Source organism: Rousettus aegyptiacus, unplaced genomic scaffold, assembly GCF_014176215.1.
Source record: "Rousettus aegyptiacus isolate mRouAeg1 unplaced genomic scaffold, mRouAeg1.p scaffold_m13_p_2, whole genome shotgun sequence".
In the NCBI taxonomy this organism is placed as follows: Eukaryota; Metazoa; Chordata; class Mammalia; order Chiroptera; family Pteropodidae; genus Rousettus; species Rousettus aegyptiacus.
This window is the reverse complement of record NW_023416295.1, coordinates 127,692,085-127,716,467: the sequence shown is the minus strand read 5'-3', so window position 1 is coordinate 127,716,467 and position 24,383 is coordinate 127,692,085. Positions and strand designations below refer to the sequence as shown.

General features: G+C 51.9%; 1 protein-coding gene across 2 annotated transcripts; it reads right to left on the bottom strand.

Moving 5' to 3' along the window:
- Positions 1–3,150: 3,150 nt before the first annotated feature.
- On the bottom strand, positions 3,151–24,347 carry ITGA5 (integrin subunit alpha 5). 2 transcript variants are annotated; one of them, XM_016165508.2, is made up of 30 exons: positions 23,895–24,345; positions 17,713–17,843; positions 16,244–16,356; positions 15,998–16,118; positions 15,742–15,803; positions 15,606–15,651; positions 15,246–15,371; positions 14,993–15,037; positions 14,804–14,847; positions 13,006–13,062; positions 12,768–12,820; positions 12,267–12,475; positions 11,785–11,976; positions 11,511–11,556; positions 11,246–11,347; positions 10,998–11,053; positions 10,708–10,862; positions 10,258–10,395; positions 10,042–10,109; positions 9,477–9,627; positions 9,301–9,393; positions 9,089–9,168; positions 8,900–8,980; positions 8,696–8,801; positions 8,122–8,274; positions 7,110–7,196; positions 6,890–7,003; positions 6,172–6,273; positions 5,315–5,437; positions 3,151–4,665 (listed from the first exon to the last, which is right to left on the bottom strand). In XM_016165508.2, the coding sequence occupies exons 1-30, from the start codon at positions 24,272–24,274 to the stop codon at positions 4,582–4,584; spliced, it is 3,318 nt and encodes a 1,105-aa protein (XP_016020994.1). In that variant the 5' UTR covers positions 24,275–24,345; the 3' UTR covers positions 3,151–4,581. The 2 variants fall into 2 exon arrangements, with proteins under 2 accessions (XP_016020994.1, XP_016020995.1); XM_016165509.2 differs by lacking the exon at positions 5,315–5,437 and having other exon boundaries at positions 23,895–24,347.
- Positions 24,348–24,383: the final 36 nt, after the last annotated feature.

The window sequence follows — 24,383 nt, the reverse complement described above, 5'->3', positions numbered from 1 at the left end:
AGTCGGGGGAGGAGCAGAGGCCGGCCCAGGCGGAGCGGGGGCGGAGCCCGTAGCAGGTGAAGACGGGAGGAGGGGGGACCAGGGCACCCAGGGCTCCATAAGGGGGCGTCCTGGCGGCCCCTCGCCCCTCCCGCTTTCTCTTTTAGTTGCTTCCCCTGGGTCTCCTGCATTTAGAGTGTCACTGCAGCCAGGGCTGGAGAACAAGACATCTAGAAGACAGTGTGAGACGATAAAAGAAACTGAAAACTAAGATGCCTGGGTTCCTGGCAAGGGCTGAGTCTTGGGCTGATATGGGGAGGGGGATGCCTCAGTGCTCTAGGGAGCACTTAGGGCCTGGGTTGAGTGGGTCACCTGGGTCTTCTCCAAAGTGATGGGCTGGGCAGGGGTGGAGGGTGCATGCAGAGAATGTTTGTCCTAGCTTGTTTCTCTCTTTGGAGCAGGATGCCCCAAGGGGCTGGTCTCTGGTGTAATGCGAGGTTGTAGATGGATACCAGGTTGACCTGTGGCTAAGGTTGGCATGCCTAGGTCCTCAGGGAAGGTCTTAGTAAAGAGGTTGCAATCAATGGACCCAAAGAGATGGCAATAGAAGCTTGCAACTGAGATCGTTAGGGCAACCAGAAGATGACAGGTCCAGAACTGAGGCTCAGCCTTGTAGAGATACCCTGGATTGGGTGGGGACAGGATTATCCATCCAGCTCCTGAACCCAGTACACTCCCCACTAAGGTGAACTTGGATTGAAGAGGGCTGGCGTTTGGTGAAGTGTAGGGGAGGATGGAGGATAGGACAGAATATATGGGCTGGGGAGAATGTCGGGGAAGGGGAGGCGGACACTGGGTGTACAAGACACTGGATGTATTCTAAGAACCAACAAAGGAACTTGACTGGAGGCAGACAACTGGGACGCCAGCACGAGGCTGGAGTCTGAGTCCGTGAGGTGTTTGGGGAAGATGCAGCTGCTGTAGCCTGGACCTGTCTGTACCTGCCCCAAAGAGGGAGAGTGGCAGCAGGACTTCCCAGAATGCCAAGCAGCCAGCATCAGGCCAACCCAGCCAGAAGGAAAGGAGGTGTGACTGGGAACCAGAACTTAGGATTTAGGGAGGTTGGAGGCAGGAAAGAAGAGGTCGGTGGAAGGGTGGTGGGACTGGAATCTTGGAACAGTCTCAGAAGGGGAAAGAGACTGGGGACTGGGATTCTTGGGTTCTGCAGGGAAGTTGGGACTAGATGGCTAATTAAGGTACAGGAAGTTGAAGTTCCTGTTTCTGGGCCTCAGCAATCTCTTGCCCTCACCCCAGTGATCTGGTGTAAAGAAAAGTCCTGTTTCTGCACCTGCCAAGATGTTCCAGCTCAAGGGCAAATAAATGCCGGGGGTGCCAATCTCTTGTTGATCTCAGGAGACGGTGGCCTTGCTGCCCAAGTATATTCACCTTGGGGGAGAATAAAGGTTCCCTGAGCCCATCAGAGGAGGTCCTCTTGCTCCAGATCCCACCTACCACCATGCCATCTGCATTACAAAGCCCGCTTCTCCCCAGACCTTGTTATCCACCCCCACACATACACTCCTTGCCTTTTCCCATTCTTCCTCCTGGGTGGACTCCAAGAATAAACAAGAGTCAATATCAGGCATGGCTGAACAGTGATAGAGACCCCTTTGCTTTTAGCCTTGTCCACCCTCCCTACACTGCCCCAGGGACTCTTGAGTTTAGGGAGATCTCAGAAGAGGGGTTGCTTTGCTTAGTATATCAAGGGGAGGCAGCTGGCTGGAGGGCGGGGTGACCTTGTAGGCAGCTGGGGGGGGGGGGCGGCGAATTCATTATTGATGAGCCCTGCACCCCGGGCTACTAATGAGCCTAGGCCGGCTGCTCTAATTGATGTCAAGAAACTTGAGACCCCCAGATCAGCTTCCCGCCTGCCAGCTGCCTCTCCTGAGCCCCTTCCCCCTCCCTGCACCCCCCAGCTGCTCTGTTTCCTTCCCAGGGCCTCTTTTCCATCACCAACACAGATAAAGATAGGGTTCAGGCTTCCCAGACCCTCACCCTCACGTCCCTCTGGATCACTCAAGTCTCAAAGATGGGAGGCAGACATGCTCTGGAGGGGCTGGAGGATTTGGAAGGGGAAACAGACCAGAGTCTGAGATTACAGTTCAGGGACAGAGGGGCTGGTGCTAGATTACATCTTTGGCATTTCTGAGCTCAAGGAATTCCTTTCCTATATTATGCATCCTAGGGAGAGACCTTGTCACTCTCTGAGACTCAAAGATATAGGAACTACAGCTACACCCATAATGCCAGCTCAATACAAACAGTCCACTTCCTCTCATTTCCTCCTCACACTAGTGTGAGAAATCTCAGACCCAGGCCCTGAAATTTAGCTGATGCCATTCCGGCCCCTCCCCCAAGAAGGGGAGTACGAGATTTCTTCCTTGAGAATTCCCAGGGCCTGCTTATACCATGGCTGCTATCCTTGGAAATACAGGGTGGCTCTTTGTCTCCTCAGGTCTCTTCCTCTCCATCAGTCCCCCTTCATTTATAGGTTCTGGGAAGAAGTTCCTGAGGTACAGAATTATCAGAAAGTAAGATTGGAGTGTGGAGCAGGCTTGGTCTCCCAGGAGAGATATTTTGAGGTGATGCTGGCACTGCTATGCAGGAGCCTAAGTTAATATAATGGTTCTTGTGATGGGGGAAGAGAGCGAAGTGAACCTCATACCCTCCCTTCCCCAAATCCCCATAAATTCGTGGCTATGCTGCCCTCTGGTGGCTGAATTGTGGCCCAGCATGACATGGCCATCTTTGCTTTCAACAATCCCATCAGAATTTTAGCACCCCTCTCCTTCCTCTTGGTTCACATTAAGATAGGCCTTGTGGACACAGAGGACCCTGAGAGGCTCCTTCATTCTGATTTCTGTACAAAGACCTGAACCTTATGGCATTGGTTAAGAAGGAGTCAGACGAGGCCGAATTTGACTGCTCTGGTATTCACTGTGTGACCTTGGGCAAGTTACATAACTTCTCTGGACCTCAATTTCCTTGTGTAAGTGGGGTTAATTGTACCTACTTCACAGGATTATTAATAGAAATTAAGTGAGGTAAGGTATGTTTACGATCCACCAGATTACAATAAGCAATAAAAATGAAACAGAACAATACCCTAACTGATTTCTTCTGATTTAGTTTAGTGGCTTTTTCTCTCAACCCATTTCATTATCCTGATTTAGGGAAGGCCAGGTGAGTCTTCTGGACCATCTTCCCTCACCTTCAACCTGGACCTCCCCCTTTGCATTCTTTCCTATTTTTCAAAGAGAAGAGATTTCTTTCCGTTCTCTCTTGGAGGTGCTGGGGACCAGATCTGATAGGGTTGGGTGAAAGGAGTCAAATCCTCCTTTCACTCTTTCTATCTTCTCTTTCACCTGAGAGAAGAGAATCAAAAATCGAGTTCCAGAGTTTCTGGGGGGTCATAATCCTGGCTCTCAGTGGAAAGAAGCTGTGAGAAACATAGGTTTTTCCTACCCACCAGGCTGTCTGGTTCCAGGATGGGTTTGGAAGGAGTGGGGTAGGACAGATTCCAGCTCTGGTCAGTGGGAGCACCAGGCCGGGTTTATTGCACTTGCAACAGAGTTTAAATAAGTCCCGGGTGTCCGGAGCTGAGGAGAGGGGAGGGTTGGGCAGGGAGAGGAAGGGCAGCGTCAGTGCAGCTGGAGGGCAGAACCCAAATCCTGCAGGCCCAGGACAGTGGGCTCCCCTTTCTCCAGGGGACTGGGAGGGCCTGCCTTTGGCCAGGCTGAGGTTCCAGATGTGTTGCCATCACGGCCCCTTCAGGTCCTGGGCAATTCCTGACTTCTCCCGAGTCAGAGGTGGATTGGGCCTCCAAGCCCAGGTCTGGAGCAGGCTCAAATGTAGTCCTGGATTGCCTGGTTAGGTTACCAATGTCTGAGTCAGGGTCCCAGATCTACCTCAGGCCCCAGGTTCGATCTGGACCCAGTAGAGTTCTGATTCAACCTTGGAGCTGGTTCTGGGCCAGTGTCGATCCTTGTTTGGGATCTGTCCTGAGCTGGTCCTGGGGCACCATCCATGGTTAGTGTTCCTTATTGGCCCACCAGGGTGAGGCTGTTCAGAGCTGCCAGGTTTCACTCCCCAGATTTCAGGTTCTTCACTGGGGGCTTCCTGGGGATCTCTGGCAAAGCGGAGGACAGATCTTTGCAGGCTGGAGCTGGACAGAAAGTCCTGGTGGCAAGTCTGGCCCAGAGGACTGGGATTGGATTCCCCAGTTCTGGTTCCAAGTTGTTTTCAGGAAACTATTTCCAAAATGCAAAGGCTGCAGGGAGGCTGGGGCCTCTGTCCCTGGATCTGAGTTCCCCCATCCATGAGGAGGGCATGTGTAAACGAGGGTCCTTCACAGTGCATGGGGGTGTGGATCCCCAGCTCCTCACCTCCCGGCTCTGGCCCTTCAAGTATGTCTCTGGGCTGGGGAGAGGAGCTTCTCCCTGGCCCTCAGCACCTTCAGGAAGCACTCAGCCCCCTCCCTGTCAGTAGACTGAGGGTGGGGGGACTGGGCCTTCAGGGTTGGGAGTCTGTGTTCGAGAGGCGTCAGGCATCAGAGGTGGCCGGAGGCTTGAGCTGAGCCTTTTCCATGGCGGTGCCATATGGGAGGGAGCGTTTGAAGAATCCGAGCTAATGGGGGGGAGGGGGAAGGAGGAAGAGTTTAGATACTCTGGCTCTCATCTCTCTCCAGATATTATCCCAAGGGGGAATGAAGAGGACACTAGTGCTTCCAAGCTCCCCATCTTGCAAAAGTGGCCTAAATTCAGGCTATCTAGTCTACCTCTCTAAGAGGTCCAATGGGCCAGGAAGGCTAAAGCTGGGGGTGCTTTGGTATAAGGGGGTCTTTCATTGGTGCCATAAAAATTCCTCCAGTTAAGCCAGGGACAGCAAATACATTTGATCTCAAGTTCCAAGTCTGATTGCGTAGCATATTGGCTGCCTCTTGAGAATTCTGAGGCTACTTTAGTGATGGCTGCCATGGGTATTTAAAGGAAATGACAACACAAAAGCCGTATATTTGCCACCTATGAATAACGCTGATTTTGCAGGTATAGGCAAACTTATCAGTTTGAGTCAAGAGACTCTTTTTAAGATAGGGGCTGTAGAATGAAGGGAAGAATCCTATAGGCAGGGTCAGGATGGAATGCATGTGGCATGTGGCCACAGGTTGGGACATGTGGCTGGAGAATTGGTATGGAGGCAGATGTTCAGGATTGTGTTGGGTCAAGGGCAGAACCTGACGAGAGGGTGGCCAAGTCGCCAGTAGGATATGGCTGACCTTGTAGAGGATGTAGATGAGCAGACCTAGGAGCAGGAGGCCAATGAGAATGGCTAGGATAATAATCCACAGTGGGACACCGTGGCTGCCTTCTGCCTTGGTCCACTGCACAGCTGTGGCCACCTAAGGGGCAAGTCAGGAGAGGTCACTGAAAAGTCATTAGTTCTTCTCACTTATACTTGGCTTCTAGTTGCCACTGGACCTAGACCCAATTCTTACCTCACATCTTGGGCTAACAGAATTCTGAACTTCGGTATTTGAATTCTTACACTGCATTATTACCTCTTACTTTTGGGCCTTCACACCTACTAATTCTTTCTCTCCAGAGAATATTCCTTTCCTGGCTGGTAAGCTGAGACCTGATAGTTCAGGTCTCAGGTTAAACATCACTTCTTCCAGGAAGCCTTTCCTGACCCTGCAAGGCTGCATTCAAGTGTGTCTATGATATTTCCCACAAATATCCTGGCATTTGGTGTACTGTGTTCTCATTGCCCAATAGATCATGAACTCTAAGAGTGAAGATATCCTATCCATCTTGCTTAGTATTATATCCTTAGGACCTAGAACAGTGTCTGGCACCTAGTACATGCTCAATAAATATTTATTACACATATAAATATGTATAAGTAAAATAATGAACTTTATTATTCATATAATTTGTTTCTACTTTAATACTTTAAGAGTGAAATTTAACATTTTATAAATTCTTAATATAATAAAATTCCCTGGTTAAAATTTTAAAAAATATATATTTGTTATGATAACAAAGCCAGTCCTCACTTGTGTCTCAGTCATAGTGACAGGCCCAGCACTCTGAGCCCTTTCTTCCTTGGCCTAGACCTCTGGCCTGGACTCACCTGAAGTTCCTTTCGGGGAAGTTGCCGAGGCAGGATTCTGTAGGGCATCTTCAGGGCTTCATACACAGCTTCACACTGCAGGCTAAATGGCTGGTGCTCCCGCTGTGCGTGGAGAAAAGGTGTTCAGACACTCCACCTCCACCCCCTTGGGATCTAGAGGACATCTGGTTCCCCATGGTCTGGCTCAGGTTGTGATCTTTCCCTATCGTGGGTTCATTCTCTCCTGAATCTCTATGTCCCTTACATGAGATAATAAATGTGTAAGTGAATAGTTATAGCTAAATAATGCATAATTAGATGGCTGCATGTTAAAAAAACCTTTTTTTGATATTTAATGCGGGTTAAGCACGCAGGACAATGCCTGGCCCATAATGTACACGTAATAAATGACCGTTCTTTACTATTCTTTCACTTGCTTGCCTCTCTACTGTGGATTCACCTTCCATCTCTGTTGTTCTATCATTCTCCGCACACTGGTCTCCCTCCAGCCCTCCCACACCTTCTCTGAATGGGCCGGGAGAGGGAAACCGTCACTCCCAGTATGGCCTCTAGGTGGCGCCAAGAACACATAGTCCTGTGTAAACGAGGGCAGGAAGGGAGCTGGAGTGTTTGGGTCTCATTCCCCAAAGGAGGTGGTGGCTAGCGCAGTGGAGAAAGGGAAGGTCGGTCCAGGGAGGCCCAAAGGTCTGGAGTCAGGGCTGAGGTAAAGCTCCCCTACCTGTAGGAAGGTCTTGGCCCCAACTCGGAAATGCAGTTGCAGACTTCTGCTCTCTTGCCGATGGAGTGGCCCGAGCTCACAGCGCAGCCTGAAACACTCCACCTCTGGGCATTTCTGGGAAGAAAGGAAGCTTGAACCTGGAGTTCTGCTCTTCTAGTGGCTCTGAGAACCCAACAGGTACTCAACTCTTGGCCTGGACCTCATTCGCAGGACGACTTACCAGAATCTGAGGCCATGAGGAGGCAGGGCTCTGGCCTGGAGCTTCTCGTCTTTGCAGCCTGTGGTTCTGGGAACCCTCGGGATCCAACTGGAAGAGGAAAGAGGCTGTTAGCTGCCTCTCATTACACATCTTAGCCGGCCTGCACCTGGGTCCCAGAGCAGTTTTAACCTGTTCTTTTATCCATCCAACTGACCATGTCAAATGGCAAGGCACCAAGACCAAGCTCAGTGTTAAAACACAGAAATGAAACAAAACACAACAAACAAACAAACAACAACAACAAAACACAGAAACGAATAAAACTTGGGCCTTAGAGTTTACAAGGAAGAGATGTGTAAACGAATAATTAAGACCCAGTCCCTGCATTAGGGCCTTTGCATTGACTGTTCCCTCTTCTTGGAATGCTCTCCCCCAAGTCTTCACAAGCAGGTTCATCCTTGTCTTTCAGGCTTCAGTTCAATTGTTACCTCCTCAAGGTTTTTCCTGATGACTCAAACCGTCTCCAGTCTCCACACACCCCAGCATGTTAGCACTGCATTTTTATCACTTTTAAGTACCTGTTAATCTCTATTTTTAATTTTTATTATCTATTACACTCCACTAAAATGTAAGCTCCATGAGAGTGAGTACCTTGTTAGTTTTGTTCGATGTGGTATTTCCTGAGCCTATAACAGGGTTCAGTACAGATACTCATTGAATTAAATGTTGTTAATGAGCAAATAGGCATTGGGGCCCAGGGGAACAGGTCTGAAGGAGGTGGTGCAGAGATAGGCTCTCGGAGCATGCCGGGGCAAGAAGGGAGGGATAGTTCAAGCAGAAAGGTAAAAGCGCAGTGCATAAAGGAACCTTTTTCCTTCATAGAACCTTGAGGTATCTATGGGCCTTCTCACTCCTTCCAGTGGCCTAAGTTTGAGCTTCAAGCACATCCTCATTGGTTCTTACTGGCCACCAGCGACCTTCCCCCAACCTCTTAGCCTTGGTCCCTCCACATGCCTGTCTTCAGGCCCCTCACCTCCAGGTGCTCTGAGTTGGGGAGGTGACTGGTAGTACAGTTGCTGAGTCCCGTAAACTTGGTCATGTAGAGGAGCTGCTGCCCTTCCAGAGTCTTGGGACAGCTGAGCTCTAGCATGCCCCGGCTAATGGAGCTGGGGCCCAGGTTGATGAGCTGAGGAGAGGAGAGCACAATCATCACTAGAATGAGGGGAATGGTTCTGCCTGATTGAGACCCTGCATCACCATGGCCCACTATACCCTGCTGTAAGTCTCCTATCTCAGGAGTTGAAGAAGAAATCGAAGGGCAAAGATGAAATCCTCTCCAGCCATCACTCATGGAGGTGGCTCCATCTTCCCTTCCAAGACACTCAACTGGCCTGTCTCTCCTCTGGCTGTCTTTCTCCCTGACCCTGCCAGGGTTTTTACATGTCGCTCTCCCTCCCTCCTCTCTTTCTCTCAGTCCCTCTCATTCTGGTCCCAGCCATCTGTCACTCACACTAGCTCCTCCTCTCCTGTCATTTATTATGGTTCCACCCCTCCACTCCCTGTCACCTGCCCTGGACCTAGCCCTTCCTGCTTCTATCCCTCCTCACCTCATAGACGTGGTGTACAGCAGGGCCCACGTCCCCCTCCTTCTGAGGCTTGTCTCGGGGATGCCAGTCGCTCACTGGGAATAGCACTGCTTCAGGCTTGGAGACACTAAGGAGGAGGGTGGTTTAGAGGACAGTGGAATATGCATCCTTTCTTAGAAGTCGGTCTCCCCTCCCAGCGAGGTCCCATTTCGCCTGGCCACTGACCCGTTAAGGGAGACCTGGGCCTGAGCTTCCACTGAGAGCCGGAAGGAAACCACTTCACTTTGCGAGTTGTTGAGATTCTTGCTGTGGGATGGAGAGACTGAGATGGTGCTAGAGCCCAGGCAGGGAGGGTTCCGATGGTCCAGGCCCCGCTCCCCAACTCAGCCGCAGCCTGGCCCCAGCCACTCATACCTGAGGATCTGGAAGTCAAATTGGATCGTTTTCTTTGTGTCCCGGAGGTGAGGGACTGTGAACCGAAGGCCACCCCAGAGCTGTGGGAGAGGGAGGGAAGACAGGTCTTTTAGATTGGGCATTTGCCTTACCTCAATTCCAGCCCTCCTGCTCTATCCCACAGCTCCACTCTGGACCGTCCTCTCTGGTCCTCTCTCCTGTCTCAGACTTACACTAGCTCCTGCCTTCATGGGGTTGCCCAGGTCACACACCAGTAGGCGGCTCTGGTTCACCGCAAAGTAGTCGCAGCTCAGGCTGGAGAAGTTCTGGAGATGGGGTGGGTGCAGGTAAGGTTCTGGTGCCCCTCTGACAGGGCTTCCTCCCAAGCTCCATCTGAGTCCCCTCTTACCCCTGGGTGTCTGACGAGTCCTGAGTACTCAGCTTCAGGAGGAGCTGTGACCCGAAGCTCAGCCTCATAGGCGCCACCCTCACCCACATTCTGGGCGTGGAAAGTTAAATTCAGAGAGTTCTTGTCACCCAGGTACACGTGGTTCTGCTCCCTGGAGGGGGCACACGAGGTAAGGGACATTGTGAAATTAATTCCTGAACTAGAACAATGGGCCATAATAACAATGATAATGATGATAATTATGATGATGATGATGATGATGACGATGATAATAATAGATACCATTTACTGAGTTCTAACTCTATGGCAGGCACTAGGCTAGACACTTTGTGGAAATTATTTCATTTAATCATTCCAAAAGCCAGAAAGACAGATGCTATTTTTCCCCACAAAATAGATGAAGTAGCTGAAGCTCAGAGAAGTTAAGTAACTTCCCAAGGTCACACAGCTAGCTAGTATGTCCCTGATGTACTTTTTCAGGTTCCAGGTACTTTCAAGTTCCATGTGTCCTGATACAAGACCTTAGCATCTAGAACCCCCTAGCCTGATGTTAGCCTTCACTTACCCAAACACTTCCAGTTGTAAGTCTGGCACACAAATGTTGTCTTCCCCACAGTCCAGCAGAATCTGAGCCTGGGGAGCAGGGCAGCCTTGAGAGGGGGAGTTTAGACCCTCCCCTGGGCTCTGACATTCCGCCCCCCCCCACCCCCCGCCCAAGGCCCTACCCCCAGGTGCCCAGGTCTCTCTCCTCCTGGGTTCCTTCTCCCTACCCTTTCCTCACCTTGTCCTCTATGCGGCTCTTGCTCTGGTAATGTAAGACGGGTTGGAGGCCATGGCTGTCCACGGGGGCTTGGGGGTCCAGGGAGAAGTTGAGGGCGATGTGAATCGGGGAGAGTTTGTCTCGGAACTCTGACTCGTTCTGGGGCAGGGGAGAGGGTTCACAGAGTTAGAGGACACTGGGGATTTGGTGGCTCTGATCCTTAGCCTCTCACATCTTTTCTCCACTCAGGGCCTTCAAGAATTCAGGTGTCCAAACTTGACCACATTCATCGCTTGAGAGGCCCTGGCAGCTGGTTCGCTGCTCCTCCAACAGAAGGGCCCCCTTCTTCCTCCCTCCAAAGTCCCAAGCCCTTCACTGGCATCTCCTCATCTCTTTCCCTTTAGGAGGGGCCCCCAGTTCTATGTAGCCACCCTCTCCAAGCTGGCCCATACCCTCTCCTCAAAGCCATACCCTGAGGTAGATCTTCATCTCTCTGCAATCCTCCCGAGCCCCGTTCTGGATGAGCAGGGTCTGGGTCAGGGTTGCCTGTCTGGAGGCTAGGAATAGAGCTCGCCGTATTCCTCCCTTCTGCTTCTGCCAGTCCAGCTGGAGCTCCACCGTGAAGCCTGCAGCCAGGGATATATGTTAAAGAGAATCTGTCTCTCCCTCCCAATCTATTCAAAGAGAAGGGAAGTGCCCAGGTCCCCGGCCTCTCCATCCCTTGTCCCAGTGCCTGAGAGATTCAGGCAGTGAATCTTTACCGATGGAGTCAGGAACATGTTTTCCAGAGGCATTGAGGCAGAAGCTAAGGTTGATGCTGGAGGAAGACCAAGAGGAAAGCTGGTGTATCCAACTGGAGCAAGTATCCTATCCTCCACCTATCTCCCAGAGAGACCCTGACTAGGACACCCCCCTGTCTCCTTCTGCAGACCTGGTCTCCCTGCCCACTCCCAGGTACAGAGGGAGGTATCCCAGACTTGGTCTTGCAATTTCCTGGGCCCCAGCTCACCACGCCACAGGGTTTCCCTCCAAACTGCAGCTACGCTCCTCTGGGTTGAACATTGCGGGGAAGATGGTGAGGGAGGCACTGGCAGACACGATGGGACGACCTCTGCCAAGAATGGATGTGGGGTCAACGGAATTAGGACTCCTCTGGAACCTGGGCACAGGAAGCTGATGCCCAAGCCCCAGGATCCCAATGTCCTTTATACACTTTCCCAACCTCAGCTCTATTGAAGAATTCTCCAGATCCCACTTCTTCCAGAAGTTCATACCTGTACACCACAGCCTTGTCCACACCAAAGGACCCCACAATCAGATCTGCAAGAAGTTAAGAAAGTACTCCTTACAGCAAGCCCCAAGTCAGGGGCCTTCCTTCCTAACCCCCTTGCAGTACTTCCATTGCTCCAGGCCAAACGTGAGGGGACAGTGCCATCTGGTGGCACCATCCACAACAGCAGCCAGAACTTTAGAATAAAGTGCAGAAGAGGAACTGGAGGTCTGTGACCAGGGAACTCTAAAGTGAAAGGGGCCTCAGCCACAACTCACCAGGGTATCCGTTGCCATCCAAGTCTCGGCCTCCTCGAAGGGCAGAGCCAAAAAAGTCTGGCGTGTGGCCAGCTGCCCATAGGGGCAGCAGAACCTGGGAAGGCTTAGAGCCCAGCCCCCCTAGGCCCCCAGGGAACACGAACACCACTCCTTGCTGTGTCTCCCCACCAAAGGGAGCCCCAATGGCCACATCTGCAAGACACACAACACACATCAGTCAGCAGGCCAGGAATCCAGTTCAAATCTTTACCACGAGACCCCAGGACCCGGGATCCTATTTTTCCCATCTGTCATTCCCAGTACACTAACCTCTTCAAAGCCCCAAGACCTAGATATTGGGTTAAAGTCCACACACCTCCCTGGGAGTCACTGGGGGGTTGAGAATGCCAGCTGATCTGGTTATCTTATTCGCTCTCCTCCCAAACCCCTTCTGGCTTAGGCCCTTGACTCCTCTTCGGTTCCTTGGGTTCATGGTTACTTACCATTGTAGCCGTCCCTGTCCAGGTCCCCCAGTGGTGTCAAGGAGCTTCCAAATCGGCCAAACTCATCATGGCCAGTGAGGGTGAGGGTGGGCGTGGGCTCCATGCCTGTTGGCTGCTGCAGGTAGACATAGACCCTGCCTACCTCCTGAGGCCGCCCATCTGCTGTCCTCTCCATGAGCAGCGGAGCCCCCACCAGCAAGTCATCCAGCCTGGGGGTAGGGGAAAAATCCAGGCATCCTGATACCCCACTTTCCCACCTCTCCTCCCCAATCCTAGTGCTAGGAAGTCTCATGCATCCTGGATCCCAGGCTCCCTCCCACCCAAGTGAGAAGACCTGATGTCTTCTGGTCTTAGCTTCAGGCGCTCTCCTTGTCCCTGAGCAAGGGGAATATACGCACAAGTAAGGAGAATCCAGGGGGAAAAGGCTGGAGAAAAACTCTCCTTGCATTTTTCTGTCCCACCCCCCCTGGGCATCATGGTGTGCCTTTTGCCACTACTCACCCATCTCCATTGACATCTGAGACAGCCACTGCATAGCCAAAGTAGGAGGCCATCTGGGGTGGGGGGCAGAGGGACAGCTCTGGGTTAGAATTAGGGGTCAATCAACAGGATCAATAGGGGCTATGGGAGGAGGTTAGAGACTCCAGGGACACTGAAAAATTGGGCTGAGCTAATTGGGTCAGGACTGGGGCCTGGTTGGCAGAGGGCCAATCTGGGTTGGGGGTGGGGATGTCCTCACCTGTTCCCCTGAGAAGTTGTAGAGGGATCGAATGTCTGAGCCATTAAGGATGGTGACCTGAGGATGAGGAGATATGCCATTGGCCCCAGACTCCCAGACTATGCCATGGTTGGAAGGCAGATGGGTATAGGCTACCTAGGAGCAGGCATGCCTCGGCGACACAGACCACTAATTCCCTCTTGATCTTGGCCCTCACATTCCCATCTCTATGTCGGTAGCTCGGTCTCACAGCTACTTCATTACTTTTTTCCATATCACTTGTCCACTACTGTCAGAGTTCATATTTATCTGTTTATTGTCTATCTCTACCTACCAGAACAAAAGATCGATAGGAGCTTGGTTTTGTTCTTTGCTTTCTCCCCAGAGCCTAAAGTAGTGCTTGGTAAGCACTAGACACTCAGTAATTATTAGTTGAATGACTGAATGCACACCAAGGCCTGAATCATTCCCCATCCTCCAGCCGTCCCAATCCAAACACTCATGTCTCCCCTACATCCTCCTTAGTGGCTGGCCCCATCAGTCTTTTGACTCCTTGCTCTCTTCCCCACTTTCATGGCTATTACTCTGGTGGGAGCCCTCACAGGACTGCTGGAGAGCCTGCTGGCTGTTTCCCTGCCTCAGGATGTCCTTGTCCTCGCTGTGGCAGATGGACTGATCGCCCTCAAGCAGATCTGGGAGGGACATCACTGGCTCGGAAACCCACGGTGGTTCCCTGCAGCCACTGCCCAAAGTCTCAACTTCTTGGCCCGTCCTCTGAGGCCCTGGATAACTGGCCCCAACCTGTCTGCTTTTGCTCAGCCTTTCCTTATTCTCCTTATCCTCGATCAGCCCACGAGTCTGCTAAACTGGCCTGAATTTTTTTTTCTTCCATGTCTTTTTTCATGTTCCTGCCTAAGGATGCCCTCTCACCTCATCTCCACTGATCCTTCACGGAACCTTCTCTGATCCATACCTGCCCTGGAAAGGATGTTATTCCTTTCCCTAAACTGCTATACCATCTTAAACACTTTTCTGAAATTCATCATAATGCAGAAAGAATGCTGACTTTGGAATAAGATAGATCTAGTTTTAAATATCTATCCAGCCACTTACCAACAGGGTGATCTTAAATAACTAACTTACTTGGTCTCTTAGAGCTTCAGTTTCCTCGTGTTGTCAAATGTGCATGGTATTAACTATCCCCATCAACTTGTTATGAAGAATAGAAATCATGAATGGACAGTGCCTGATGCACCAAGGTTGTATGTACCTTATCTTACATACTCGATTAGAAGCACCTTATGAGATGGGGTATGTCTTATTCATCTTTTTATTTCTTACCTTGCCTTAATAAATGTTAATTGCATGAACTCCTATGACATTCTTATCGTATCCTTTTTAAAGCTTTTGTCATGGTCTAATAATAACAGCTATCAGTTGTACACTGCCTAACAGTTCACTGAGCACTTTCGCATGCATTATCTCATTTCATCCTCACAAGAGCCTTGTGAGTTCAGAACTATTATTATCCCATTATAGAGAGAAGAATGAGGCTCAGAGAGGTTAAATAGGTTCATGGTTTTTACAAAACAAGGTGGAATATGAACAAATAACAAAACAAATTATCTGGATTAAGTACTAGAACTTGAACCCAGGTCTGACTCCACAGCCCGAGCTCTGATCCACTTTTGAACCCTCGCAAACTGCCATGCCGTGTGTGTGTGTGTGTGTGTGTGTGTGTGTGTGTGTGTGTGTGTGTGTGTAATTAGCCAGGGGAAGGGAGGGGAGAGGAGAAAGAGAGGGTCGGGCTGGGTCTTACATAACCATAGGTAAGGTTCCCTTTGGGCACACCAGCAACAAAGTCTGCAAAGAAAAGAGAAAGTTGTGGGCTAAGGGTAGGGAAAGGGGAGTCAGACAAGAATGGTATCTCAGTTCCATGGCCCCGTGGCCCCAGGCCCTGGGTCTCCATTTATCCCTTTTCTTGGCACCAGCCTGGGGACACACTTACCTTCTGTGTCATCACCACTGAATTCACCCACGGCCACAGAGTAACCTGGGGGACAGGGTGGATGGATGTTAGTATTCCTGCTTTGGGGACCTGTCTGCCCTGGCCCATCTTCCAATCCCTTTCCCATGCCTTCACAGTCAGCCTGCATATGACAAGTATGGCAGAGGGACTGGGGATCCCTAAGTGGGAGAAGGGAGGCAAGGGCGTGAACAAGGACAGGAGTACCCGAGTTTCCTCTCATTTGCAAACTCACCCAGATAGCTGTCATCATAGATGGAGCTGGCCTGGCGAGTCTGCAGCTGCCCCTGAACGAGGTTGATCAGGTACTCGGGGTAATAGGATTCTGCAATCTGCTCCTGGGTGGCGGACAGGATTTGGCCTGGGGAAGGGGAAGAGGAAGGGATGGACGCGGGAGGGAGGAGAGGGGGGCACTGGGGGATTACTGGGTAGGATTTCAGAAGTCTGATTCAAGGAAGGGAAGCTTGTGGAAGGTGGTGGGAGAGGACACGTAAGTCTCAAGAAAGGGAGAGAACTGGGGTGGTGATCTCAGGCTGGGAGCAGGGATGAGAGGCCTTGTGCCAGGAGACTAAGGGACAGCAGAGGAAGGACTTACCTTGCCAGAAATAACTCCCTGGTCCACCCAGGACCACACGCCCATTCTGTGGGGGGAAGGAGGTGAGTCTTCATCTGGTCGTGATCCCTCTTTGTCCACCACCCACAACCACCTCCCTTCCAGATCACCTTCTCACCTTGGTAAACTCAGCACTGAAGCCCCCTTGGCAGTAACCCTGTCCTGCTGCCCAGCTGAAATCTGTGAAGGGAGGAGGTGGTGGGAAGGACGCCCGCATGCATGGGTCACACAGGAAAGAAGAAATTGGGGAAGGAGATGGGGGAGGGAACATGAGGGAAGGACTTCGCTGGACACACAGTGAGCATAAGGGTAATGGGGCTGTGGGGACGCGCATAGAGAAGGCACACGCGGGCACATGCCCCCTCTTGCCCTACCTGAGCGGCAAGGTGCGTACTCTAGGATTCGGGTGAAGTTTTCTGTGGAGAGGTAGCAGGTGCCCACGGGATCGCTCAGAGGCTCCTTCTCCGTGCGCCAGCTATACAGTGGAGCGCAGGCCTGGGAAGGTCCGGGAGGAGGGGGCTTCAAGTTTAGTCCGATAGGAACCCCTCTTCCTCCCTCCACTATACCCAACCACTGCCCATCTCCTGGCCATCACCCTCCTGAGCCTGCTGGCCCCTCACCAAGATGGAGGAGCCATGGGCTCGAACTGTTGCTCCAAACCACTGCAAGGACTTGTACTCCACAGGTTCCTCTCCCTCTGGGATGGAGAGTGAGGACTCCAGGATCCGAGATCCTTGGGAAGTGAGAAAGGGGAGTCACGCAGGCAGTGGGCCCTGGCACAGCCTCCACCCTCAGCTTGAGGACACCCAAACACTTGAAAGCCTTGAGTCCCGTGATTCACTGGGAGGGAGAGTGGGGAAGGGTCTTTAGACTGTTTTGTGTAGTCTGACCCACCCTTCTACACACACACACACACACACACACACACACACTTACACGTGTGCATACATAGAACCTGGGGTTTCTAGAGCTGCCTCCTCCTGGTCCAGCTGGGCCAAGGATGCTCGTGGTGAGGTGGGGGCAGGAGGGCAGTGGGGAAGAATGGCTATTTCCTCAGCAGGTAACCCTCTGGCTGCACTTCTCTGCACCTGGGCCTGTGTCTTTAAGCACTTTGCTCCTTTCTTGACCTTTCTCAAGTCTCTTGATTGCTGTCCCCTTAGGTCTCTCTCTCTCTCTCTCTCTCTCTCTGTGCATCTGTCTGTCTCTCTTTTTCCAAGTCCTAGCTCTGTCCTGTAGGACAGCTATTTTTTATTTCTCTGATGCTCATCTGTCTCTCAGGTTAAAAAAAAAAAAAATCAGCCAGTTTCATGACCTTATCCCCCTCCCATGTCGTTCACCTTTTTCTGCACTCCTCTTTTTCTCCCCTCATTCCAGTCTTTATCTCTGGAGCCGGACTGCTCAACTTCATGTCTTTGCTCCACCATTTATTAGCTGTGTGGCCATGGACAAGTTACTTAACCCCTATTTCCTCACCCATAAAATGGGGACAATACCTCATAAAGGATTAAGTATGTTAAGATATGTAAAATGCTTACACCAGTGCTGGGCACAGAGCAAATGCTCTTGAAGTGTCACTTGTTATTACTGTTTATCTCTTGTCTCCATCTCTCTCCCTTTCATCTCTGCATCTACTCCAGATCTTGAGCTCCTTGAAGGCAGTGGCTAAATCATGTTTCAATCCCCATAGCCCCAGCACAGTGCCTGGCATGCAGAATCACTTGGTCAGTGCTTAGTTAAATGAATCAAATAGTCTGTGTGGCTCTCCCTGTCTTTGTCTGTGTTACTGCCCTGGCCTCCCTGAGTTGTGGGTGATTCAGGGGAAATGAGAGCCACATGTTTCTGAATCATGCCCGCCCTCCTTGGGTTGGGCCGGACTGGGAACGTGGTGTGAGTGCCACGGGGAGCCGCTGCACGGCTGCACAGAGCTGGAGCACCAGCAGAGCATCAGAGCGCTGAGAGGGCACATGGCCAAGGAACTGGGCAGGCTCTACCCCACGCTCCAGGCACCACCCGGGGCCGCCTAGAAGCCACAGCTCCAACCCCCCAGGCCCTCCCTGAACTTCCCAGGCCTACCAAGGGGGTTGGTTACCTTTGCTGTCAAACTCAATAGGGGTACACTGTGCCAGGCTGGTGCTCCAGGGACAGAGGTAGACAGCACCGCCCTGCAGCACTCCTGGCTGGCTGGTGTTAGCCTTGGGTGCTCCCACCAGCACACTGACCCTGTGGAAGGGAAAGGAGAGGCAGTTCAGGGTGACTCTTAGCTCTTCTCCAGTCTCCTAAGGCAGGAAGGACCCAGGCATCTGGGTCAGAGGCTGGCTGGGGGTGGGGTAGATGCCCCCTGGGTTGTATTTATATCTCAGAAGATGCCACAGATGCCAGAGGCAGGGGCTGGAGTCAGGCGGTCCCCATGTGCTGCTGTCACTAACACAACCCCTCCCCTCCTTCTGCCACTCTCTCTCTCTTCTCCTACCTTCCCCCTGTTATTAAAGAGAGAAGGAGCCAGAGTCGGTTCTGGAAAGGGGAAGAGAGGCCAGAGGTTCTGGCCCCAGCTTCTCCATCTCCCCTATGGACCTGCCAAGATTGGGTGCACAACTTTGGAGCTCGGGGTCCTCTCACTCAGCCTGTACCCTCTCGTCCTAAGCCAAAGCCCTTCTCTGGGCCAAGAACCAGGCGTCCGGCTGCCCAGCCCTGGGGCGTGTAGGAGGAAAATGTGAGTCTCAGAAATCAGGCAGTAGAAGTGGAGAGAGAAACTGCAGGATGGTGAAAACATCGTTCTCCTGGGCCCGAGCCTGTCTTCACCCTGGGCTCTGCTGTGGACTTCCCCGTCCTGGCTGGGTCTCTGTCTCTCAGGCCTGAGCCCCTGTCCCACACACCATCTCTAGGAGCCTAAATTCAGATCCTGCTCTCCTGGGGTCTTAGTTCTGGACATGGTCCCTCAGTTCTCCTTGAGATGACGCAGAGAGGGTTACCTTTGCTGGGTGTAATAAGTAATGAGGTGGTCATAGTTAAGGTCTTTGGGCAATGTTTCTGCCTTTGGCTCTGCCTCGGCCATTCCTGGGTTCCTTGCCTCTGAGGTCTCTGCACAGCTGTCAGCCCTCTTGGCTTTCTCCTCCAGATCTCCCATGAGGACTGCATCTGGCATCTGGGGCAGCTGAACCAGGCTCCTGGGCTAGTGTCCTTGCCAGTCTTGGCCTCCGTTCTCCTGCCATACCTGCCTCTGGCACTGCTTCTCAACTTCTCTATTCCTCTGTCCCTATGTATGACTGCTTGCTCTCTCCGTTGGAGTTTTCGAATCGCCCCTCTCTCTCGATCTCAGATCTTGGGCTTCTCCATCTCTGTAGATTTTCGACCCCTTTCAACTTTCAGCATTTCCAATACTCACACATTCTCTGATATTAGGATACCTTCTTCAGCTTTTCTTACCAGGAAAAAGTGCCTAAGTCAGGATTATGGCAGAGGTCACAAAAGTGAGGGTATCTTCCAAGAGGACCTAGTGGGGGAGGGGTCAGAGTGGTGGGGTCCAAGAGGAATAGAGAACACCAGAGGCAGCAGCCCCAAGGGACTAAAGTGGGGAGTGAGGAGTAGTCTAGGAGAGCCAGAGGATAAGAATGGAGGAGGGAGAAGGCCGGTCCTGAGGAAAGGGGTTGGGGGACCCCGAGAGTTAGAGTTCTTGGAGTGATGATGCTTCAGTCCTAGCATCGGTTACCCTGGGGACAGGAAATGTTTACTGCCTGTGGCTTCCTGTCTGTTTCCAACCTCTCACTTCTCCGTTTGTCTCCCACCCGCTGGGCCCCACCCCTGTCACTCAGGCATTACATCTGGTTGGGGGTGGGGGGTGGGGGATGGGAGCCGGCACAGTGACCTGGTCGGTTGAGTGGTTGGGTTGCGAGGCCCAGTAGGTGAGGCTGGTGGTGGAGAGAGGTTGCATTGTCCTGGGGCTGTTGGTGCAACCCTCCCTTAGCAGGGGCAGCCCAGAAAACAGCTGTGGTACAGGAAGCAGTGAAAAGAGCACTGGACCAGGAGTTAACACTGGATGAGGGTCAGGCACTAGCTCAGTGTGGACTTGGGCCATACTCTTTCTTTCTCTGGAAGAAGTTGAACAGGCTATCTCAAAGTCTCTGGGAGATCTGGTATTCTATTTCCAGGAGAACATAGGGCTATGGCCAAGGGACCCTGCTCCCACTCCCATTTTTTAACACCCCTTGCTCCTGGGAAGGAGCTGAGCCTGAGTGCTCCTGCGATGGCCTGAGGAAGAAACCTGGAGTTTGACAGGGTTGGAAGGTGAAAGAGAAGCCTCATAAAGCCCACAAGCTCATGGGCCAGGGGCATATGTGTTGTAGCTATATAAAGGCTTAGCAGATCTGGCATGCAGGCAAGGGACACAGACCCAGACCCAGACCCAGACATACCCCCATCACCTATGGCTTATACCTAAGGGTTCAATGGCCCTTCAATCCCAGCTTGAAAGTCAGTCCAATGTGCTGAGCAAAGTGTTTTGTGTCAGGGATGGCACATCACATAGCTTATCCTGATTCTCCCACTCTTAGTTCCTACCTCCTAAATGCTGCAGCAGTTGGATCCTCTTAGGGGTCCAAGAAGGTAATGGAAAGTTTTTGGGCTATTTTCAATATTTCAGAAAGCCTAACGGAAAACATGCATTTACCTGATAAGGCAGCCAGGGCTAATTAAAACCTCAAATATATTTACTTTTGGCTAGAATTATATCAACTCATGTAGTTCTGATTGGCAGCTATATGTCTTCCTGTTTTAACTTCTAGTTAATAAAAAACGGGAAAAAATTAATTGTGCCTTACAAAATTCAGTTTGGCAGATAAACTCTTACAAAACATACAGTCCAAGGGAAGAAATAATTGCTATAATTTATTTTGAAGTCTCAGAACCTTGAAATTCTAGAACCGGTTCTCGGAGGCACAGGCTGTCATAAATGGAAGGCACCATAGAAAGCATCTACTGGTTTGAAGACTTTTTTGTAGATGCCTCCGGGCTGCCACATGGAGTAAGGAGAATCTAGTTTGGTCATCTTCTTTTAGAGCAACTTCTTTTTTCTGTTTTATATAGAATGTACTGGTAAGATATCATTTGAGTTAAAAAATAAAAAAAGAAATAAAAAAACATTAGTTAAAAGAAACTTGCCGATTGAGTCCCATGTCCTTATTTTACAGATGGGAAAACCAAGTTCCAGAGAAGTTAAGTAACATGTCCAAGGTCACTCAGAATCCTTCCCAACATAAGAACCTAATTCCTAGGCCAGTGTTCTCATCTACCCCGTTGCCAATTTATCCCCTCCTTTCCTCTCCTCTCCACTATCTCCCTAGCCAGGCTTCTGATTAACCAAGATCCTGTTCAGTACTTGGTTACTGTTTGACTGTGTTGGCCTGACAAGGTTGGGAGTAGAGAGTAGCAAGAGGACCAGGCCCAGGTCTTGCAGATCTGGCCAGGGCAGAGGAGGACACCTAGTTCTGGATCCCCCAGCGTTTTCTCAAAGGAAATGCCTCCACTCCTGGCACTACCAGACGGATGGGGGAGGAAAGCTGGTGTACCTTTCCAGCTCCTGTCCTAGGCCAAGTCACTTCCCCTCTCTAAGCCTTGGATTCTCTACCCAAAACGATGGGGTTGCCCATGAATGGTCCCTAAACTAACTTCTAGTTCTAAACTTCTATTACTCCTGAAGCTTCGGTGTATATATAAAATAAAATGGGGCAATAATGCCTTTTCTGCCTAACATAAGGATTTTTGTAATGATCCAATGGAAAAATTGATATGAAAGTGCTAAGGAATGTGAGAGACTATTATTACTATCACTGCAAATAAGAAATGGAGAAAAATTTAAAGAGCTAGGTGGTATCTAGGGAGGAGAGAAGCAGAGACAGAAAACAGCCACCTCATAACCATCTTGCCTCCCATGTATTTTTGATCATCCTCTATGGGGCCAGGTGCCTTTTTATATATATTGTCTTATTTAGTCCTCGGAACAACCTCATATGTTAGGTTTCTGATTTTTATGAGAAGACCAGGCTCCAAGAACTTAAGTAACTGGTCCCAGGTCACACAAAGAACAAGTAATACGGCCAGGGCACACACCCAGCTCTGCCTGACTTAAGGCTTGGCCTTTTCCTACCATGCAAACTCTCTTGTGCTCACCCTGCCCTTACATGCTGTTTTGCCGTCCACAGTGAGAAGTGATGCAGAAGGACCAAAAACACTGAGGCCCTCCTCTTTTCCAGCAATGGCCCCAGGTGAGGAGCTATGTTTATCCCCTGTGAGCAGGAGGTAGACTAAGGCCCAGCTGTGTGGGGAGAAAGGTCACTTAGGAGGTGGAATGTTCAGTCCTACTCTAAGAGAGTAATGTAAAGAGAAAATGAGGACCACAAGCTGGACACCTGGATTCTCTTGGGAGGCGAGATGAGCAGAAGGAAAGGGGGGAGGGATGAGAATGCAGGATCCTGTTTAAGAGGAGGGCTTTAGGGACTTTGCGATCAGGCCACAGGCCAGACAGACACCTAAGGAACCGGAAGTGTGTAAAAGTCCAGATGTTTTAGAGGAGTGTTTTAACGGGAGATGACACTCCTATTAGGTTGGGGGTGGGGCAAGAGGAAGGTTATCCAGATATGGGGAGGATTCCATTCCCTCCCTCTCTCCCTCTTCTCTACTCCATTAGGGTTGTAGTAAGCAGTTTGAGGGGGCCTTGGGGAGGCCAGGCCTGGCAGAGAATCCAGGCCAGGGTGATGCAATGGGGTTTGGGCAAGAGGCCAGGGGGGTTGGGTGGGAGGTGGGTGGGGACCTTGAATAGCTCAGAACCAACAGCTGAGGCCTAACCATCTTTCTTTTTTCCCATCCCAAGTCCTCCAGACAATGGAGAAATTTGTCCCCCATCTTTAATTGAATTAGCTAGATTAACCCCTTTTCTCCAAAAATTAAAGAAAATGAGTAGAGTTAAGTTAACTGCATTAGGTGTAAAAACAGCTCACCTCTGACAGAGATCCTATCAAACCTTTAGATATTCGGGGTTGGAGTGGTGGTGGTGATGGGGGGCAGTGGGAATAAGAGCCCAGAGATATAGGAGAAAGGACCAGTTATTGCGGAGAATCAGGAATCTGGCATCTGGGAGTCCCTTCCCAGTCCAGGAGCAGCTATCCTCTTCTCTTATCCCACCCCCCACCCATATTTAAATAAATACTCCAGTTTTGACATTGCCTCAGTTCTAAATCGTGTTGCCCCATGACTGCGGGCTTCCTATTTTCCAGGCTCTCAGGGTCCGGTCTGCTTGTCACCCTGCTTAGGTGGGAATGAAGATCCTCCTTTGACCCTTGCCCAGTTTCTGATGTCGCGTGTTCTGACTCTCTTAGGCCCAGCGCGCATCTCCCCAACTTCCGACCCCAGCCCCAGAAGTCCCGGTCTCAGTTCAGCTCCAGCCCACAAGCTACAGGAAATCAGCTTTTCTCTTCCTCCCTAGAGCTAGAGGAAGAGGGAAACCGCCCACCCCCATTCACGCGCGCGCACACACCCCTCCCGACACAGCCGAGCACCCGCCCTTGGCTGAGCCCACCCCCATCCCCGGCGCCACCAGTGCCAGGGTCCCGGGACTCTCCCTAAGTTCCAGGATCCCCTCGTTTGAACAGAGATTGGGGGTGGAGGGCGGAGTAAGAGACCGAAGAGAAAGGGGAGGGAGCCGCCGTCCCCCTCCTGGGTCTTTCCCAGTCTGAGTTGAGGGGGGAGGGGAGGATGAGGCTGGCCCCCGTTTAACCTCTGGGCCCCGACTCTCCTCTTAACTACACACAGTTCATTCTGCTCCTACCAGTTCTCTCTTCATACAATGGCCCTCAGGGGTCCTGAGGTCCCCCGGTGCTCCAAAACGCCCTTCCTGGCCTCCGCGCCCCTTCTCCGCCCCCATCCGCAGCTCACAGAACTCAGCCGGACACCCTCTGCTCTCCATTCACGCGCCCTCCTCTCCCTTGGCCCCGAGACCCCGGCCCAGACTTCTCTAGGTTCCAGCTTCGTGTCCTCTCCCCATCCCACACATGTCTCCCCACTGATCTCTCTCAAACTCCAAGCCCCCCTCCACGCCGGCCGCTGTCCCCTCCCTACTCTAGCGTGGGCCCCCAACTCTAGCGTGGGCCCCCAACTCCAGCCCTAGTCTGTCCAAACTCCGCCTCTCAAACTCAAGTCTTGGTCCCCTCCAGACTCCAGCCGCGCCCCCACTTTCCAGGCGTCCCCCCTCCCAATATCCCAAAGCTAACTCTCCTCACTCACCCGTTTGTCCACGGCCGGTAAAACTCCACGGAGAAGCCAAAGAAGGAGCCTGGGGGCCCAGAGAGCACTGCTGGGGCCTCCGCGTCTAAGTTGAAGCCCCCGACCCTGGGTGGCGGCGGCAGCAGTAGTAGCAGCAGCGGCAGCAGCAGCGGCAGCAGCGGGTGTCGGCGCCGGGGGCCCCAGCGCGGCTGCACAGCATGGAGAGGGGACCTTAGCGTCCGGCTCCCCATAGCGCCCGCTCTTCCCTGTCCTGGGGCCACCGACCCGGAGCCGCTTCCTAAACCTCCCAGAGGCGAATGACTCAACGCGGGGAGGAGTTTGCCAAACTCCCGGCTGAGCCCTTCCCCCGCCTGTCGGGGGGGTGGTGGGAGGGGGGGCATTCCTGGGTCCTTGGAACGCTGAGCCCGCGCCCCCCACCCCGAACGGGCGTGGGGGGGCCGCACCTCTCCACTCTCCTCTCCCCAGCCCCAGCTGGAGGCTGGTAGCTTG